At 52.5% G+C, this 19,569-nt stretch overlaps 1 protein-coding gene across 1 annotated transcript in view; it reads right to left on the bottom strand.

Moving 5' to 3' along the window:
* Positions 1-2,618: 2,618 nt before the first annotated feature.
* LOC103253640 (protein SOGA1-like) overlaps positions 2,619-19,569 on the bottom strand; it is a 102,060-nt gene continuing 85,109 nt past the window's right edge. The window contains exons 5-9 of the mRNA XM_021709505.1: positions 16,983-17,234; positions 13,166-13,237; positions 12,091-12,161; positions 9,494-10,844; positions 2,619-5,428 (exon numbers count right to left, since the gene is read on the bottom strand). Of these exons, the coding sequence (XP_021565180.1) occupies positions 5,276-5,428; positions 9,494-10,844; positions 12,091-12,161; positions 13,166-13,237; positions 16,983-17,234 (1,899 nt within the window). The 3' untranslated portion in view covers positions 2,619-5,275. The remainder of the gene's footprint in view (positions 5,429-9,493; positions 10,845-12,090; positions 12,162-13,165; positions 13,238-16,982; positions 17,235-19,569) is intronic.

The raw sequence follows: 19,569 nt of genomic DNA, 5'->3' as shown, positions 1-19,569 counted from the left end.
GTTGCCGGAATTACAGGCATGTGCTACCACGCCCAGTTGATTTTTTTGATTTATTGTAGAGATGAGGTCTCGCTGCCCAGGCGGGCCTCGAACCTGCGGGCTCAGGCAATCCACTCACCTTAGCCTCCCAAAGGCACGGGATTACAGGCTGAGCCACCAAGCCCAGCTGGTCTCTTCTTGATTAAAAAAAAATTTTTTTTTTTTTAGAGATGCTGTGTTGCCCAGGCTGGGCTCAAGTGATCTGCCCACATCAACCTCCCAAAGTGCAGGAATTACAAGGCCAGCCATAAATTTTGTCATATGTTTTGCCACAACTTTTTAAAAGGAAGGGGATGGTCCTGATTGCCTTACAGCCTCCTTTCTATTCATGAAGACTAGTGAAGGGAGTGAGGGGGATATCATCCTTTCCCCTCCATGGCTAGGGCACTGAGAGGCTGGCATGGGGACACCGGGTGTGATCGGACCCCTTTACATTTGTATAAAACTTTATGCTTTTCCAAGTAGACTTGTAGGCACAGTATTGTATGTAGTCCTCGCCACAGATACGTGAGGTAGGACGTTATCCCCACTTTAAATCTGGGGAAATTGAAGCATAGACTAGCCCACATGATCTGGCCAAAGTCACTCAAGTTAATGGCAGTTTATTATTTTTTAAAAATAGTCACCTGGAAAACATTCTTGCATCTTAGCTTCATCTGTTGAAACACCAACTCACTCAGTGGTTTATGCTATAAATTAGTAGTAGGAGAGTTTTTGTCTCCTGGGGCAAACATGCTTGCTTCCCATGATTGGATGATGAGACTGATAAATCCTGGAGTGTTTCTCATTTTACCACAGCTGCCAGGAAACTCATGAGTAAAATTTAATTGCATAATTAAGCAAAATTATACCAGGTAGGTTTGGAGAATAATTTGCCTTGTTTTTTAACTTTCTATTTTTGTTATCTCACTAAGCATGTATAAGTGAGTTTGTAAATTGCCTCTGATGTCTTCCGGAAATCCTCAGAGTAACTAAACAAATCAAAGTGTGGTTGAGGACCTGGTCCCTTAAGTTCCAGCTTGGTGCTCTTTTTAAGATCCAGCATCATGGTTATTGGTTAAAAGTGGCTTGGTGGTCAGGACTGTGAAAACAAATTGTGTGGCCAATGGCTAAACATGCAGATTCCTGGCTCAGATGTGGCCCAGGGATCTGCATTTTGAATTAACCCTCAGAGGATTCTGATGAAGGAGTCCGCAGACCACCTCCTGAAACACACAGGTCCAGTGATCTGGAATGCTCCTGTTTCATATCTGGGTCGGCCAGTGGCATATTCTGGGTGTCCTGTGTCCACGCAAACCCCCAGCAGTGGGCTTGCACAGCAAGCAGGACAGACTTGGGCTGGGGAATCCAGCGGCCCCAAGTTCTCATCTAAACTCGATGACTTTCCAGCTGGGTGCTTTGGGGTGAGTCCTGTCCCTCAGTTTCCTCATCTGTAAAATGAGCACTAACCTGTGCCCTGCCAAGGCTGCCTCGCAGGGTTGTCCTGAGAGGTCTGGAGGAGATGGCGGGATGGAGAGGTGATTTCTAAATGGTAAAGTGCTCTAGGCAGATGTGCAGGGGGTTATTATTATCATTAACAAAGAGGTAGTGGGAGCATAGGATCTGATGAGGCTGGAAGTGAGGGGATATTCCAGATGGGAAGGGAGAGGGAGAAGAGCCTGGACATTGGGTGGGCAAGAGAACAAGAGACTGGGTGATGAAACCGTGGAAGGGGTATGATGGAAGCATTCACAATGGACCATCTGGCATCAGGGTTTAAGAGGATCCAGGCTTGGGGCCCTTGACCTTGCAACTCAAGAGGCCAGCGGTAGAAGAGCAGTCCTAGGGACGCCAAGGGGTGGGCCCATTTGAAGCTCATAGAAAGCAAGACCTTGGGGAGGGGGGGTGGGACTGGCAGCTGAGGGAAACTGCTAGGGGAGGGAGGGGCATACCTCATTAACAGGGGTACCTGCATGATCAATGTTTGTACACCTAACCCCACATCTTTACAATAAAAATTAAAAAAAAAAAAAAAGAAAGCAAGACCTCTTGGAGGTCAGCCTTTGGTGGGGAAAAACTGGGGGGAAAGAGCTGGCAAGGGGAAAGGGAATTGGATTCTGAAGTCCTGTGCGTGGGGGCCTAAGAGCCACTGATGCACTGATGTGTGTGGATTTTCATGCCAATGATCACCACTGCCCCGGAAGGGACTAATTTGGCTCTGGGAAGAGGTCAGACCGAAGAAATGTGAGGATGTTCAGTTTTGAGTCAGTCATACTAACTGGTTCCCCAATTCCCCCAGCCAACTGGGGCCAACCCCATGGACCCAAGCCGAGCGGTCTATAGGGGACTGGGCCCCCGGGGGCCCTTGGGACTTTGGTTGAAGAGAAAGTAGAAATGGGGAAAAGAGAAAGAAGGATGGGGAGGGGACAGGGAAGGGACTGGGTTTTAAAAGGTAGAGGGGCAGGAGGAAGGAGCAGGAGGGGAAAGGGGCAGCATTCCTTCCTGGGACCCCAGTTCTCTACGGGAATTCCCATTGTGGGTCAGGCAGTTTTCTGCTTTGGGAATGTTACCAAGACTTAAAAGGCATTTGACCAAACAAACAAACTTAGAAATCACATTCCAAAAGAGTAGAGAGTTTTTACAAACCAACCCTCCCACCCCCAAAAAAGAAAACACACGTTACCAAGTAAAATGCTAAAAACCAAAGCAAACCGATATTTACAGGTAACACTTTCAGCCCCATCTAGCCGGAGTCCAGAGGCTTCTGCAGGAACTTTGATGAATGGCCGTGTACAGTGGCACGCAGGACGCAGAAACCGGGACTTCAGAAAACCCAGGTCTGGAGCCTCTGACCCTGGCTGGGGCTGGGGGCCAAGTGCTGAGACAATGATGATGGCAAGAACACCTTGGATAAGGACGATGGTAAGGCTGAGTGGTCTCCAGGCTCAGGTTCAGGACTCACGGGATTTTTCCCCAAGGCTGAGGGTGCATCCTCTCAGGCACTCTGCAGCTCTGGAAGGTGGTGGAAGGCCTCTGGTAGGAATCGCCTCACCTGGAGATAACCTTGGAAGCCCCCTGACCTCTTGGGCGGGAGCAGTGGCATCACAGGGTGGGAAGTGGGGGGGGGGGTCAACCGGCCCACAGCTCCACTGCCTGCCCACTCTGTCAAGTGACTTGTGTGGCTGGTAGGACTGACAGGACCCTGACATTTAGCCTACAGGATAGGCGGGCCTTGGAAGGGTGGGACTGAGAACTGGCAGGTGGGACTCGGAGTGCAGGAGCATCTCCTTCGTCCTGGAGCAAACTTGCAACACTGCTGGCTTGTGGTCTTCCTGATGGGGAATTTTGCAGACGAGCAGATCCATCATGGTGTTTCCAACTCAGGATCCCCAGTCAGGTCCAGAAGGGTCGCACATCTGTGTGTGTGTGGGCATCTGTATGCATATGTGTGCAGTCAACAAGGGTTCACTGGCACCAAGGGGAAGGCCATGGCAGGCCCTCCTCCCCCTAACACGACAAGCCACACCGCAATCCAACTGATGGCTCGGGCAGCTCCCTTGGGATAGGGGGAAGGGTGGGCAGTGGAGCTGGGGCCAGAACAGAGCCTGAAAGGCTGTAAGGCTAAGGAGAGAGGCTGGTGAGAAGGCTGGCGGGCTGGTGAGAACCAGGGCAGGCTGTCGACACTCGCAGGTCTATGTGCAATAAACATTCTCAGAGTTCAGTCCTGTTCCTGCGAGTTCTCACTCAGGCAACTTGAAGGGATCGCCATGCTCTTCACAGAGCCTCAGTGATCCATGTTCGGTTTGTTGACAAAGGTGTCAGAGGAAGAGGAAAATGAGAAGGGAAATAGAGAATGTCTGGGAGTAGTGGCAGCAGTCCAGCCTTCCGCCCCGTCAGTGAACTTTTACAGACTGACGGCTGGGGCCAGGCAAGTGCCAGCTGTTGAGCGACAAGCAGTGCTCAGAGGCCACGTGGTCAGCAGTGTTGGGGTGAGGGCTCCTGCTCTGTGGAGGGGCCCTCCAAATCTGGCCAGCAGAGCAGAGCGTGGTCTCCAGACCTGGCTGCTGAGCCACCTCATCCACGTGGGGGACCCCAGCCTGTCCATGCCATCAGAAGCCCCACGTTGTCCCAGCAGCAAGAATACATGTCTCAACCTCCAATAAATTACCTTAGGGACTTTGGGGTAAAATTAAATTATTAAAATAAAGTAAACCATTTTAAATATGTATAGTATGAAAAATTCAAATAAACAATCTCGGCAAGAAATGTGTTTCCGGGCCCCAGTCTACTGCTTGTTAGGGGCACAGGCCTCTTGGCATTCTCCTTGGCCTGACCTGGCCATCTGGGAGTCTCTTGTTGGGACTATCTTTGCCCCCCACCAGCTGCAGGGTGTAAACACAGTGGAGATGTAGCTTCCCAGGGTGCCAGGGAAAGAGGCCCCCAAGATCAAGGCAGTGGGCATTTAGGCATTGACGTGTGCACCAGGTCTTGAGCCTGACTCTCCCTCCTTTTGTCCTCAAAGAGTCTGCTGGGAAGGTTGGGCCCTCCGAGTAGCCTTGGCAAGGGAGGCAATTCTAACAGCTCCCAGTCCTGAGCCCTACACATCCCGCCTCACCTTCCCATCTTGCTGCATCAGGCTCTGGGCAGGGAGATCCAGGGCCGCAGGGTTCCAAGCAGACTGGTGGCCCTGGCATCTGCCCTATCATACCCCCTGGAGTCCTAACAACCCAGAGCAGCGGGGCTGGGAGGAGACACGCCGGAGCGGGGGAGGTGATGGTGACGATGCCCAGCCTGGGTCCACCAGGGAACCCACGTGGAGCCCTGGAGCAAAACTTGTTCTTTTGCACAGGGTCTCCTCCCCAGGGAAGGGGTATGTGATCAGCAGGGAATACCACTCTGAGCCCTGTTTCCTGAGGGCATGGTCAGAAGTGCACCCTTCCAGCATTCTCCCAAGAAGTGGGTGAGGGCAGAACCAGGCAGAGCTCTCCCTTGGGACCCATGAACCGCTCTTGATGGCCTCTCTCTGTGGATGCTTCCAAAGCCCAGGTTTGTTCTTTCTCCCACTCACTGCCTTTCCCCCAGGAAGTTGGGGCTCACCACCCAGTGGTCAGTAGGAGACGCGGCTTTACCTTGATTGACTGACGGCTGCTCGCCGGCAATGGTATCACGGAGGGCGCGGCCCCTCACCCCATCCCTGCTGGTTCCCTTCTGCTACCCAGGGGCTGGGCTGGCTGAGGCGGGGAGCTCGGCTCCTCTGTCACTCGCTGGGGAGGGCCACCCTCTCCTCCCCGCCCCAGCTGGACTCTGAAGGGTGCAGCCGGCACTTGGAAGGAGAGTGGCGGACAGCAGAGCGGGATGGCCGGGCGAAGCAGGAGGTGAGAGACTGCGTGCTGCAGTCACAAACAGCATCCTGGGAGGAGAAAGGCAAGAGTCAGGAGGCACAGGCTGATGGGGCTGGGCGGCCCGCCAGGCAAGGCGTCAGGATTCAGCTGTGCCCTCATTTCCCAGGGGCCTGTAGTCCCTCTCTGGACCCATGTTTCATTTTATTGATGTTCTCCCATTAGACCAATACTAGATATTCATTGTAACATATTCTGGACCACCCAGAGCAGAGAATGCACACTGGCCAGGGTCCTACACATCGAAGGTAGATTCTCAACACATTGCACATACGTCTATTGACCAGAATGACTCCATTCAAGCTATTCTGCCATTGTAAAACATAAACGCTTTTCTGTCACTACGCATATCTGGATCTCCTTCTGTTTTAACAGTGTATGTATATGCCATTCCACTGAATGAAAATGACTTATCCAATTCACTTTTTCTTTTTTGAAATGGAGTCTCACTCCCTGTCGCCCAGGCTGGAGTGCAGTGGCACGCTCACGGCTTCCGCAGCCTCAACCTGCTGGGCTTAGGCAAGCCCTCTGCCTCAGTCTTCCAAGTAGCTGGAACTACAGATGCATGTCACCACGCCCAGCTAGGTTTTGTGATTTATTTAGAGACGAGGTCTCACCAAGATGCCTAAGCTGGTCTCAAACCCCTGAGCTCAGGCAATTATCTCATCTCAGCCTCCCAAAGTGCTGGGATTACAGGCTGAGCCACCATACCCAACCTTTATTATTATTATTTTTAAGTAGACATCTCACTCTGTTGCCTAGGCTAGAGTACAATGGCACGCTCACAGCCATTGCAGCCTCAACCTGCTGGGCTCAGGCGATCCTTCCACCTCAGCCTTCCATGTAGCTGGAACTACAGGCATGTGCTACCATGCCCAGCTAATTTTTTTTTATTTATTGTAGAGATGAGATCTCACCAAATTGCCCAGGCTGGTCTCAAACCCATGAGCTCAGGCAATCCCCTCACCTCAGCCTCCCAAAGTGCTGGGATTATAGACGTCAGCCACCATACCTGGCCCTCCAGTTCACTTTTGACATGCAGGGGTAGTTTCTAATTTTTTACTATTTCCATTAAAGATAATGGTTAAAAGTGCTGCTATAGGCCAGGCGCAGTGACTCCAACCTATAATCCCAGCACTTTGGGAGGCTGAGGCGAGAGGATTGCCTGAGTCCAGGGGTTCGAGACCAACCTGGGCAACTTGGTAAGACCTCATCTCTACGATAAATAAAAAAAATTAGCCAGGCATGGTGGTGTGTGTTTGTAGTGCCAGCTAATTGGAAGGCTAAGGCAGAAGGATTGCCTGAGCCCAGTAGGTCGAGACTGTGGTAGCTGTGAATGTGCCACTGCATTCCAGCCCGGGCAACAGAATGAGACTCCAACTCAAAACAAAAAAATGCTGCGATAGAACCAGATTTCTTGGTTCAAATCCCAGCTCTGAGTCAGGATGGTCATCATCAGTAATAACTCAGAAAACAACAGATGCTAGAGAGGATGTGGGGAAAAGGGAACACTTCTACACTATTGGTGGGAGTGTAAATTAATACAACCTCTGTGGAAAACAGTGTGGTGATTTTTAAAAGACCTAAAAATAGACCTTCCATATGATCCAGCAATCCCCCTTCTGGTCACATACATGGAGGAACTCAAGTCATTCTTCAAAAAAGATACCTGCACATGCATGTTTACTGCAGCACTATTCACAATAACAAAAACATGGAACCAACCATGCTGCCCATTGAAAGTGAACTGGATTTTTTAAAATGTGGTATATATACATGATGGAATATTACACAGCCATAAAGAAGGACAAAATCATAGACTTTGCAGCAACTTGGATGGATTTTGAGTCTATTATACTCAGTAATCTATCACAGAAACAAAAACTGAGTACTACATGTTATCACTCACAAGCAGATCCTGAACATTTATCATAATACTACAAGAAAGGGAATGGTAGTAGCGGGTCACTGCTGGGGAGGGGGGGTACATAACACTAATAAATGTACCTGCTTCACCTGTACAATGACCACTTATGTACCTAATCCTGAATTGTACCCCACATCTTTAAAATAAAAAATACATATAAATATATATTAAAAAAGAGGAATTAAAAAAAAAATCCCAGTTCTGATATTTACTAGCTGTGTGACCTTGGGCAAGTTACTTAACCTCTCTGACCTTTGATTTCCTCCTCTCTAAGATAAGGGACATGATAACTTTCTCAAAGTTATGAGAGTCAAATCAGATATGATATGTAAAGCATTTGGCATGGTACCTATTAAACACTCAACAAATGTTAGTAATTTTTATTAGTAATATAATACATTTCTTTTCGGCCAGGTGCAGTGGCTCACGCCTATAATCCCAGCATTTTGAGAGGTGGAGGTGAGAGGACTGCTGGAGCCCAGGGGTTCAAGATCAGCCTGAGCAACTTGGCGAGACCTTATCGCTACAATAATAAATCAAGAAAAATTTGCCAGGCGTGATGGTGCATGCCTGTAGTTCCAGCTATTTGGGAGGCTAAGGCAGGAGGATCACCTGAGCCCAGCAGGTTGAGGCTGTGGTGCCTGTGAGTGTGCCACTGCATTCCAGCCTGGGCAGCAGAATGAGACTCCAAGTAAAAAAAAAAAAAAGAAAGGCAGCCAGCTGGGAGAGAGCATAAAAAAAGTGAAGCACTCACCACACACTACTGTAAGTTACAAAAACTGGATCAACTCTTTTGAAAAACTAATTTGAGCTGGGTGTAGTGGCTCACGCCTGTAATCCCAGCACTTTGGGAGGTGGAAGCGAGAGGCTTACCTGAGCCCTTGAGTTCAAGACTAGCCTGGGCAACTTGACAAGACCTCGTCTCTACAATAAATCTAAAAAAAATTAGCTGGGCATGGTGGCTCACGCCTGTAGTTCCAGCTACTTGGAAGGCTGAGGCGGAAGGATCTCCTGCCACTGTACTCTAGCCTGGATGACAGAATGAGACTGACCCCCAAAAAAACACCAGGGAAGCAGACCTTCTGGGTCAGCCACAGCCCATCCCATACACAGCCCTTCTCACATCTCTGTGCCCCCACCAAGTCCACCGCAGACCACATGGTACCACCCCCAGCCACAGCTGACTGGACCAAGAGATACACCTGACTCAAGTTGGCCCAATCAGTTTTTTTCTTCCAGAAACGGGAAGTTGGGACAGGGGGATTTGAATCAGTCCCTTACAGGCGCTTGAGCTGGAAGATGTTCTAAAACCATCTGGGACCTTTGTGCAAATGCAAGAATGGGGGTGGGGGCGGTGTAGAAAAGGAGGAGGAAGAAGAGATCTCAGAGAATATGAAACTCAAGGAAGCGGAGGAGGCCAAGGAGAAGCTGCTGGTGTCTTCTGGTGCCTCTCTCGGGTTCTGCAAGACACCCTGTCGTCCTTCAGAGACATTTCCTTTCCCTTCTGCAGAGCTGACCTGGAAGCATCCTTCTAACATTCAAATACTCCCTAACTTATCAGAAATTGCTATCAATGGGGTGTGCAGCAAAAGATCCTCAGAGGAAATGTGAGCACTCAGGAGTGAAGTCCTGCTGGAGAGGGACGTGGCGTGCTGGGTGATGTCTGGGAACTAGTTTTCCAGGAGTGAGGGGAGGAACCCTGACCTGTAGCATTTGCCAGTTATTATGGTGCAGATCTTCCCACTGTAGCCTGTCTCAAGGTACCAAGGTCACATGATTAGACACAGACGTTGACATCTGGCTCTCACAAGCCAAACAAGCTGGCTCCAGTGTACTGTTGGGTGGCAGGAGGGGGTGGGCACACCCCTCTCTTGAGGGAAGGCTGGCAGTCTCCAGCATGCAGTGGCAAAGCAACTAGTGAAGTCATGGTCACTAGTCTCTTGGTATTCATGCTATGTGACCATCAGGTCAGTGTTGTTCCAGGTCTGGGACCGCCCAACCCCATCTAAGACCAGCATAAGAGCTCTTAGAGACACATGATCATATTCCCTGAGTTAAAAAACCAAAAGACCATATGGCTGAGACGAGACACTAGACCTGAGAAGCTAACCCCACCTCCCAAGAAAAAGGGCAGACTCGACCCACCTACCTCATTGAGAAGGACCGTGGCTCCATCTCCATCCCGGAGGACACCGTCCTTCCCCACCTGGGGGAGCATGGTGGGCCTGGCCTCCTCACAGCCGCCTGGCTTGGCTGCTTTCTTGTTCAGGAGCCTGGCCATGCCCTCGGGCTGATGATAGCTGGCTGGAGAGAGGGGCTCTGGCTTCCTGGTGCTCTCCTCCCCTGCTGCCGACGTGGGGCTCAGCGCCCGGCCGCACACATTACGAAAGAACTCCTGCACAATGCCATATTTGGGAGGCTCGGGCTTGGCCCGGGCCTCAGACATGCCCAGTTTCCAGACAGACTCTGTGCTGCCCGAGTGCTCCACCACACTGAAGAGGCTGGACAGGCCGTCATTGATGTTCCTCAGCACAGGACTGTCCCGCGTGGTGGTGGAGCGGGCCCAGGCTGAGCCGTTCTGCTTGCCCTGATGGAGGTTCCACAGGCTGCGGTCCTTGGCACCATCCAGCTTGGACACGGACCGCCTCTGCAGCTTTGGTGAGCCGTACTTGGGTGAGCAGCAGGGTCGCTCGATGCGCGAGTGAACTTTGTCCAGCGAGGAAGAGATCTGCTTGCTGCGCACAGACACAAGCGAGGAGCTGCGAGGCGACCAGCTCTTGCCGTGGAGGCTGCCGCGAGGGGGGTCAGTCTGTAGGCCCACGCTGACGGTGCGGACGGTCTGTGTGCCCACGCTGGCCAGGCCCACCGTCTGGCTGGACGTGCTCTTCACTTTCCTCTCCAGTGAGCCTGAACGCATGGCCTGGCGCACGCAGTTGGTGATCTCCTTCATGTCATCGCTCATGTTGCCTGATATCTCAAAGTCATGCAGGGCTGTGGGGAAGCCAGGCCCGGATGCAGAGGGGCTGGCCCCAGCACCTCCGTCCAGGCGCTGCCGGGAGAAGTTGCAGAGCCACCGGCCGTAGGCGCTCTCAGCCAGCCCGTCAGCCTCAGCTGACTCTTTGGGCTTGGCAGTGGTGAAGAGGAAGCCAGGCTCAATGATGATCTTGCCCTCCGTATCATGCACCACGGGGACGCCCAAGCGCCGGGCCACCGGGGGGCTGTAGTAGACACGGATGCCCGTCTTGTCGGGAGCCGTGTAGCTGCGTTGCATCTGCCTCCCTGTGGCGTCCTGGCAAGCCAGGGCGCCCAGGCGGGTGCAGTCCCTCGGCGAGAGCCCGGGCTTTTCCTTGGCATCTTTCTCTGGGTCCACTGGTTCAGCACTCACAAAGGCAAAGGTGGGGCTGCTGGGCAGTTTCTTGGCCCGGGCATCACTGCCAGCAAGGTAGGGGGAGCAGTCCAGCAAGCTTTCAAACTCAGACATGGAGGAAACAGACTTGGTCCTGCGAAGACAGAGAGGACATGTGGTACCAGTGGAAATAACACAGGCTGAGTGCACACGCTGGTCCACGTCCCTGGGCCACATGCCGAGGAGGGCAGAGACCAGAACTGGCTCGGTACCTCTCAGAGAAGACACTGCTGGGGCCTGGCCCAGTTCTCTCCACACTTTCTCCTGTACTCCCCAGCCTGCACGCTCTGAACCCCTGCCATTCTCTACCTGAGGGTTTGTCTTCTGCCTGGGGATCATCCTTGGCTTCCACGTGGAGGCTAGAAAGAGCAGAGTTAATGCCCCTAAACACAGCCCTCAACAAAGAACGGGCAGGATCTGGTGAGCAAGCACCCCGCCTCCTTGTTCCTTGGGTGGGATGCTCGAGCTGTGGGTTCTCCACTGGCCCCCGTGTTCCTTGGCAAGACTGTGCTCCAGCTGCCCACAGTATAACTCGACTGGAACCCCCTTTACTGGCTGTTTTCCCATCCCTGTCTCACTTGCAGGTATTTCTTGAAATCTCCTCCCAAATAAGCCATTTACATTTCAATCTTTGTCTCAGGGTGTGCTTCTGGGGAAACCCAAACTAAGGTGCTACAGACGCCCAGCACAGACTCAGTACACGTGCTGCCTGGGTGACTCAAAGTGCCCACACATGGACGTGCATCACACATGCTGGAACGCTCTGACGTCTCTGGAAGGCAGCACTGGTTATGGAGGTGGGAAGTGCTGCCCAAGGTCAGGTCACAGAGGTGGCTGGGCTGGAATGCCGACCTGCCCCCTGACTTCCAGGCCCCCCTCCACCCCAGAGCCCGCCTCGCCTCTGGGCTGCTCTGATGGCTCCTGTGGGCTTCTGCTCCTCTCACTCCTTCCATGGGCTTCCTAATGGTGGAAACACGGCTCTCACAGTCTTGGAGGTCAGGGCCCCAGTGCAGGGCTGGGATCAAGGATGCTGCTCAGTAACCCCAAGGGTGGACGTCCATCTCGACTCTCCTCACCCAGAGACAGGAGAATCCCTGAGGAGCTCAACAGCTTCAATGCGGGGCCTGTTGTCCTTGCCCAGAACCAAACAAACAACAGACTGCAGGCTGGAATTCCCACGCCCCAAGCCTTCCACTCCTGAGTGACCCGGGCTGCAGAGGTGCTCTCCCAACTCAGATAAGCTTCGGTGGTGGCACATGGGACAGGGAGGAAGAGAGGCGAGGGGTGGGGCTGGGCCGCAGGGTGGGGCGGAGCCGCAGGGTGGGGCAGGATGCCAGCACCTCTTTAAGCTGGATCCCCCGAGCTCAACTTCGGAAGCAGCTTCCTTGTCGTGGATCTTCTCACTGCGCGTCTGTCCGGGAAGAAAAACGGGAAGGCTCAGTGCTGGCCACCATGTCACCGAGGGCAGGTGACAGGAGGCCAGCATGGGAACTAACCCCAGACCGCAACACCTGAGTCTCATCTGCAGAGCAGGCAGAGCGTCATCGGCAAGGCTGAATGCCTGGAGGTCAGTCTCCAGCTGCACCACATCTAACTCCCCTTTACAGGCCTGTGATCCAAGCGAGGCCGATCAGAGCTCCAAGAATGACGCCCCCCCAAGGAAAGAGAGAGGTCAAATATGGCAGCAGCAGTAAAGTGCACGGCGGCCCACGGCTCAGTTGGTGGTGACAGCAGCAGTCTGGGAGCTACTGCTCTGGGCTCGTCCCACCCTGGGTCCAGAGGCACAGTCCCCAGGACCTGCACTGGTTTTCTAACGGCATCATCCGCCCCTCTCGAGCCCCTGGAAAATCATCTCTTGCCTCAGCTCCCCAGAATTGGTACCTGACTACAACCAAGCTGCCTGACTGATGCGCTGCTTCACGGGGATAAGATGGGGCAGCGCAAAGGGCTCGTATGTTCCCTGCTCACTGGTTCACGTGTTGCTCTATGGACAATGAACCAGGGGCTACGTGCAAAGTTCACCAACGTACCGTGATCTCCACTCTCAGGGCTGGGCGAAGGCAAAAACATCAGTCTCATTTACCAGTGAGGCCAGTGGGGTTGAGAGAGAGAGAGTGACTTATCCAAAGTCACACAGCTATTTATAAAGACCCTGCTTTTCACAGGGGCACGGTGGGAACCAACAGTGGCCACAGGTTTCTCCCATATGTGGAAGGATGCCATTGGCAGACCCTTCCCAAGTCCCAGACTACAGGAAGGAACCAAGGGAAGCAGACCCTAGGGCTGAGGAGCCTGGGTGGGAGGGTGTGATCTGTGGGAGAGGGTTAGCAACCTCCTGTCATGTCTCCCATAAGCAGGGAACTTTCCAAGGTAGCCAGGAACCAAGAGAACATGGGCAGCTGCTGCCCCACTCACCTCTTTCCAGCTGTTGTCCTGCTTCTCCAGATCCGAGTGTTTCAGGACCCACGGGTCAGCAGCCTTCTGCAGCTGGGCAAGGGCAGAGAGGGCAGGTCAGTGGCAGGCAAGGCTGGGAAGCAGGGCCTGCTCTGAGCAGGGCCACTCCCCAGGACTAGGGGCCGCCATCTCAGTGGACAGCAGCTCAGAGTCCCCACAAGGTGGATTAGGAAGAGGATGATAAAAGCCACTATTTGCAGGCACCCTCCTAGGTGTCCTTCCATCCAACACAGTGATAGGGGTTATGACTGTGCTAACTCATGGGAGGGCTAGATCAGCGAAGCAGCAAAGCACACAGGGTGGCAAACACAAGACCCAGATGCCCTGCTCCATCACGGTGGCCACTGTGAGCAAATCCAGCACCCCTTCTCGCTGACCCTCCAGGAGGCCTCTGGTTCCCTCCCCTCTTGGAGTTTTACCACCTCCAGATGCCACGTGGTGCAACCCATTTGGTGCTCAATCACACGTGGAAGGCGTTACTATGGCTGCTTCCATTTTACAGATAAGAAGATCAAGACAGAGAAGCGGAGGAACGTGCCCAGGGTGGGGCTGCTGAATTCCTGGCAACAACAGCACCAAGAGGTAGGACATCCCATGGCTCAGTGACCCATCTGTGCCACCTGACACTGCAGCTCTCTCTGAAGAACCACCTTGGACATTGGAATGCAGTCACTGCTAATGACAGATAAAGGCAGGGGGGCCAAAAGGCTGGCCCAGAAGGCCACCCCTGTCTTAAGATGGACCAAAGTGTGTGGGGTAATTTACTATAGACATGCCTGAGCTTGTTTGGGTCACCAGAAAACATATTGTTGCTTGGCTTCTTTCTCATCCCTGACCCAGCTTCCTCCCTCCCTTAACAGCCGCTCATGCACAGGGTAACCAGCTCATCCTGGTGTGCCCAGGACTCTCTCAGTGTCAGCACTGAAAGTTCCATGTCCCAGAAAACCTCTGTTCTAAAAAACTGGAAGGCGACAGCCAGGACAGCTCTAGTTTTAAAACAAAAGTCCCAGAAACTCTCAGTCCCAGGCAGGCCAGGATGGGCTGGTAGCTTTACTTGCTCTGGAGTCGATGTCTCAGACTTTGCTTCTGAGGAACCGAAATGAGATACATAGTGGTGAGAGTAGCAATGAAATAGCATGACCATGAGGGGGTAGTGATGGCAGAGGAAGCCCACAGAGGTGAGCCTCAATTAGGGCGGGCCCTCAAGCACATGGGATCACCCCCAAGTATCCGATGGTTATCTCCTTTTATTTCCACAGCTGCCCTGGAAGATGAGAAGGCCAGGTATGGTCATCCTCATATTACAGATGAGGCCCAGAGATCAGAGGCCATTGACAGGGTTGAACCTGGTAGGACCAGGTAAGGACGGGGGACTCCTGGTCAGAGGCTGCTTCCCCCCCAGGCTCCTCTGCCTGCTGCTTCCGCCAGGCTGGCTTATCAGTTCCAGTCTAAACAGGTATGCTGTTTGGGAGACCTGAGGTGACGTGCAGGAGGCAGAGTAATGTCAGCAGACACAGGCAGCCAGGAATGGAGGGCCAGCAAGTTCCACCAAGATGCCCTGATATGAAAATGGGAGGAGGACACGGAGCTTCCACCCTGATGAGCCAAGAGCACCTACCTGTGGGCGGGTATGTTTCCCAGGATGACACAGAGCTTGTATCATAATTGCATAACCATTTAAAAACATTCTGTTGGCCAGGCTCAGTGGCTCAGCCTATAATCCCAGCACTTTGGGAGGCTGAGGCGAGTGGATTGCCTGAGCCCGCGGGTTCGAGACCAGCACGGGCAACTTGGCGAAACCTCATCTCTACAATAAAATAAAAAATTAGCCGGGTATGGTAGTGTGGGCCTGTAGTTCCTGCTACTTGGAAGGCTGAGGCAGAAGGATCGCCAGAGCCCAGCAGGTCAAGGCTGCAGTAGCTGGGAGTGTGCCACTGCACTCCAGTCTGGGTGACAGTGAGACTCCAACTCAAAAAAAAAAATACTAGGAAGAGGAAATAAAAAATGATCACTAGCTGGGCTTGGTGGCTCAGCCTGTAATCCTGCACCTTTGGGAGGCTGAGGTGAGTGGATTGCCTGAGCCCGTAGGTTCGAGACCCGCCTGGGCAGGCGAGACCTCATCTATACAATAAATCAAAAAATTATTAGCCGGGCATGGTAGCACGCCCCTGTAGTTCCTGCTACTTGGAAGGCTGAGGCGGAAGGATCGCTAGAGCCCAGCAGGTCAAGGCTGCAGTGGCTGCACTCCAGTCTGGGTGACAGAGTGAGACTCCAACTCAAAAAATAATAATAATAATAATCACTAAGCTCATGAAAAGATGCTCCCTTTCACTAGAAGCCAGAGAAATGCAAATTACAATGAGACAGCATTTTACACCCTAAGATGGGCAGATGTTTCACAGATTGGTAATCATGAGAACTGACAAAACCTGGGTAACAAAGTGAGACTCCTACTCAAAAAAAAAAAGAAAAAGCCCTGATTGATGTAATTAACACTAAAACATTAAAAGTAAAACAGGAAAAAGTCACAATGGCGAGTGGAGCTCAGCAGTGCACAGTTGGTGCATGGCAGGAACTGGAAGGGCAGAATGATCAATGACTGCTTTTTCTTTCCCACCTTTTGGCCAGAGGACTCCAACTTCCCCATGGGAACCATTCTTAGTCCCTCCCTCTGGGTTTCTGGGTTTTGGGAGGCTCTGGGAGTGGGCACATGACTCCAACTGACCAATCAGAGCATTGGGGAAATGGAACCTTATCCACTGCTGTTGCTAAGACATGACATAGGAGCATTAAATAAACAGTGGCCATTGCTTAAGAGTGAAGCTGGCTGAGCGAGGTGGCACATACCTATAATCCCAGCACTTTGGGAGGCCAAAATGAAAGGATTGCCTGAGGCCAGGTGTGGTGGCTCATGACTATAAGATCAGCACTTTGGGAGGCTGAGGTGAGAGGACTGCCTGAGCCTGCAGGTTTGTGACCAACCTCCAGCCTGGGTGATAGAGTGAGACTCCAACTCAAAACAAAAAACAAAAAAGGAAAGGATTGTATGAGCCTACGGGTTCAAGACCAGCCTGGGCAATTGGCCAGACCTCATCTCTACAATAAATTAAAAAATTAGCTGGGCATGGTGGCACGTGCCTGTAGTTCCAGCTACTTGGAAGGCTGAGGCAGAAGGATCGACGGAGCCCAGCAGGTCGAGGCTACAGTGGCCGGAAGCGTGCCACTGCCCTCCAGCCTGGATGACAGAGTGAGACTCCAACTCAAAAAAAAAAAAAAAAAAAAAAAAAGAGTGGGCCAGGCTTGGTGGTTCAGCCTGTAATCCCAGCACTTTGGGAGGCTGAGGTAAGTGGATTGCCTGAGCCCATGGGTTTGAGACCAGCCTGGGCAACCTGGTGAGACCTCATCTCCATAATAAAACAAAAATTAGCCAGGTACGGTAGTGCACACCTGTAGTTCCAGCTACTTGGAAGGCTGAGGCGGAAGGATCGCCAGAGCCCAGCAGGTCGACACTGGCGTGGCCATGAACAAGCCACTGTACTCCAGCCTGGGCAAAAGAGTGAGAATCTGACTCAAAAAAAAAAAAAAAAAAAGAGTGAGTTAACACAGAGGAGAGCAGGCCTGAGAGACTGAAGCATGAAGAAATAGTTCCTGCTACATTCTCTAAGCTCCTGGAGCCAGCTATTCCTGAAAGAGCTACAGTCTTGGACCTTTGGGATGAGCACCTAGATCCAGCTATACCTGAAGGAGCCCACCTCTGGCAGGCAAGGGCAGGCCTCACCTGGCTGAGGTGGTTCTGCAGCTCCTTCACCTGCTGCTCCACCTGCTGCTTCTCACCCTGCAGCCGTTCCACCAGCTGCAGCTTCTCCTGGCTCCAGTTGCGCTCGCTGACCTGCAGCTGTCGCGTCAGCTCCATGACAGCGCTGTAGGACTCAGCCAGGAGGTGCTGCTGCTCCTCACGCTCCCTCTGGAGGGCTGCCTTCCAGTCGGGCCCAGTCCGCTCCCCGGCCCCCTTCCCAGCCTTTAGCTCCACCTGCAGAAGAATCAGGCTGGGCAGCTGGCACCAGGAACCCTCATCTCCATCCCCCTCCCGCCTTCCAGTGGGGGCAGAGGAGAGTTCTCATAAGAAGGGCTAGTGGAGCTCTTGCTACAGGCTAAGCTCTGTGCCCTAGGCTTTTCAGGCATTACGTCAGTGTTTTCACAGAAACTCTGCAAGACAGGGCATGGGGCTCATGCCTGTAATCCCAGCAATTTGGGAGGAGGAGGTGAGAGGTTTGCCTGAGCCCAAGGGTTCAAGACCAGCCTGGGCAACTTGGCGAGACCTCATCTCTACAATAAATAAAAAAATTAGCTGGGCATGGTGGTGCATGCCTGAAGTTCCAACCACTTGAAAGGCTGAGGCGGGAGACCACTTGAGCCCAGTAGGTCAGGGCTGCAGTGGCCATAAGTGAACCACTGCACTCCAGTCTGGATGACAGAGTACAACTCCAGCTCAAAGAAAAAACCAAAGCAAAACAACAACAATAAAACTCAGCAAGGTCACTACCATTATCCACATTGTACAGAACAGGAAGAGGCTAACAGGGACGATCTGTCCCAGGTCACACAGCGATGACTTGAGGTTCCCAGTTAGTTTCTCACAATATTTCATCAACTCTTTTGGTTTGGGTTAATGGGACATTTTCTATTCCATCCTAGAAAGCTGGGGCCTCACCTTGTCTCCCTCAGGCCCTGAATGGGGACGTGCACCCACCCACACACATCACTCCAGCATGACGGCTTTCTCAGCCCCAGACTTTAGGTGTCAGGAGGGAAGTGTACAACCTCAATGTGGCCAGGCATGGGGGCTCATGCTTGTAATCCCAGCACTTTGGAAGGCTAAGGTAGGAGGATCGCAGGAGGCCAGGAGTTCAAGATCAGCCTGGGCAACAGAGCGAAGTCTCGTCTCTATAAAAAGTAAAAAACTCGCCGGGCACGTTGATGCATGTCAGTAGTCCCAGGTGCTCACAAGGCTGAGGTGGGAGGATCACATGGAGGCCAGGAGTTCAAGACCAGCCTTGCAACAGAGTAAGGCCCCCATCTCTACAAAACAATTTTTAAACAAATTAGCCAGTTGTGGTAGCACACACCTGTAGCCCCAACTACAAGAGAGGCTGAGGTGGGAGGATTGCTTTATTTTAGCCCAGGAGGCTGCATCAAGATATGATAGCACCACTGCACTCCAGCCTGGACAACAGAGCTAGACACCATCTCTTTAAAAAATAAAAAAACAAAAGGCTGGGCACAGCGGCTCATGCCTATAATCCCAGCACTTCGGAAGGCTGAGGTGAGAGGACTGCCTGAGCCCACGGGTTTGAGATCAGCCTGGGCAACTTGGCGAGACTTCATCTCTACAATAAATAAAAAAATTAGGTTAGGGTTGCGGTGGCCGTGAGCGTGCCACTGCCCTCAGCCTGGGTGATAGAGTGAGAATCCAACTCAATAAATAAATAAATAAAATTTAGAAAATAAATAAAGACTCAGTGCTCCACAGCCCCCCAGGCTGTGGTCTGGGGTATCAACCTCATGAGCTAATCAGGTTGCTGAGGGGAGTACCACCTGGAATGGCTGGGCTTGGGAGCAGAAGGAACAGGGGACAGGAGCTGTGTGATCTGCAGGAAAGGCAAAGAGGGGACACGGTGGCCCCAGGAGGGGACACGGTGGCCCCAGGAAGTAGCTGGGAGTCTGTGAGCCGTGGGAAGAAATGGAATCAGGTCATGGGAGCCAGGAGGGGCAGAGGTATGGGGAGCAAGGATCAGTCTGCCACTCATTGGCCAGGTGGCCTCAAGAGGAACTTAACTCCTCTGTGCCGATCTTGTCACTTGCCCAGCAGAGATCATCAGAACACCTGCCTCCTGGGGACTGGCAAGGCCTGGGAAGGCATCCTGCCACAGGGTCAAGCTGGAGGAGGCTGGACATCCCCTCCACCCTGCCACAGAGCTATGGGGTCAGCATGTTCTCCCCAAGTAGGGAGAAGACTGGCCTCTCACTTTTTTTTTGAGTTGGAGTTTACTCTGTCACCCAGGCTGGAGCATAGTGGCATGCTCACGGCCACCACAGCCTCGACCTGCTGGGCTCAGAAGATCCTTCCACCTTAGCCTTCCAAGTAGCTGGAACTAAAGGTGCATGCTATACCACATCTGGCTTGTTTTTTGATTTATTGTAGAGACGAGGTTTTGCCATGCTTCCCAGGCAGGTCTCAAACCCCTGAGCACAGGTAATTCTCTCGCCTTGGCCTCCCAAAGTGCTGGAATAAGAAGCGTGAGTCACTGCGCCCAGCCATGGCCTCTCACTTTTTTTTTTTTTTGAGTTAGAGTCTCACTCTGTCA

This window comes from Carlito syrichta, unplaced genomic scaffold (assembly GCF_000164805.1).
Source record: "Carlito syrichta isolate Samal-C Ts95f unplaced genomic scaffold, Tarsius_syrichta-2.0.1 Scaffold242717, whole genome shotgun sequence".
NCBI classification, from domain to species: Eukaryota; Metazoa; Chordata; class Mammalia; order Primates; family Tarsiidae; genus Carlito; species Carlito syrichta.
This window is presented reverse-complemented; position numbering and strand designations above follow the sequence as displayed.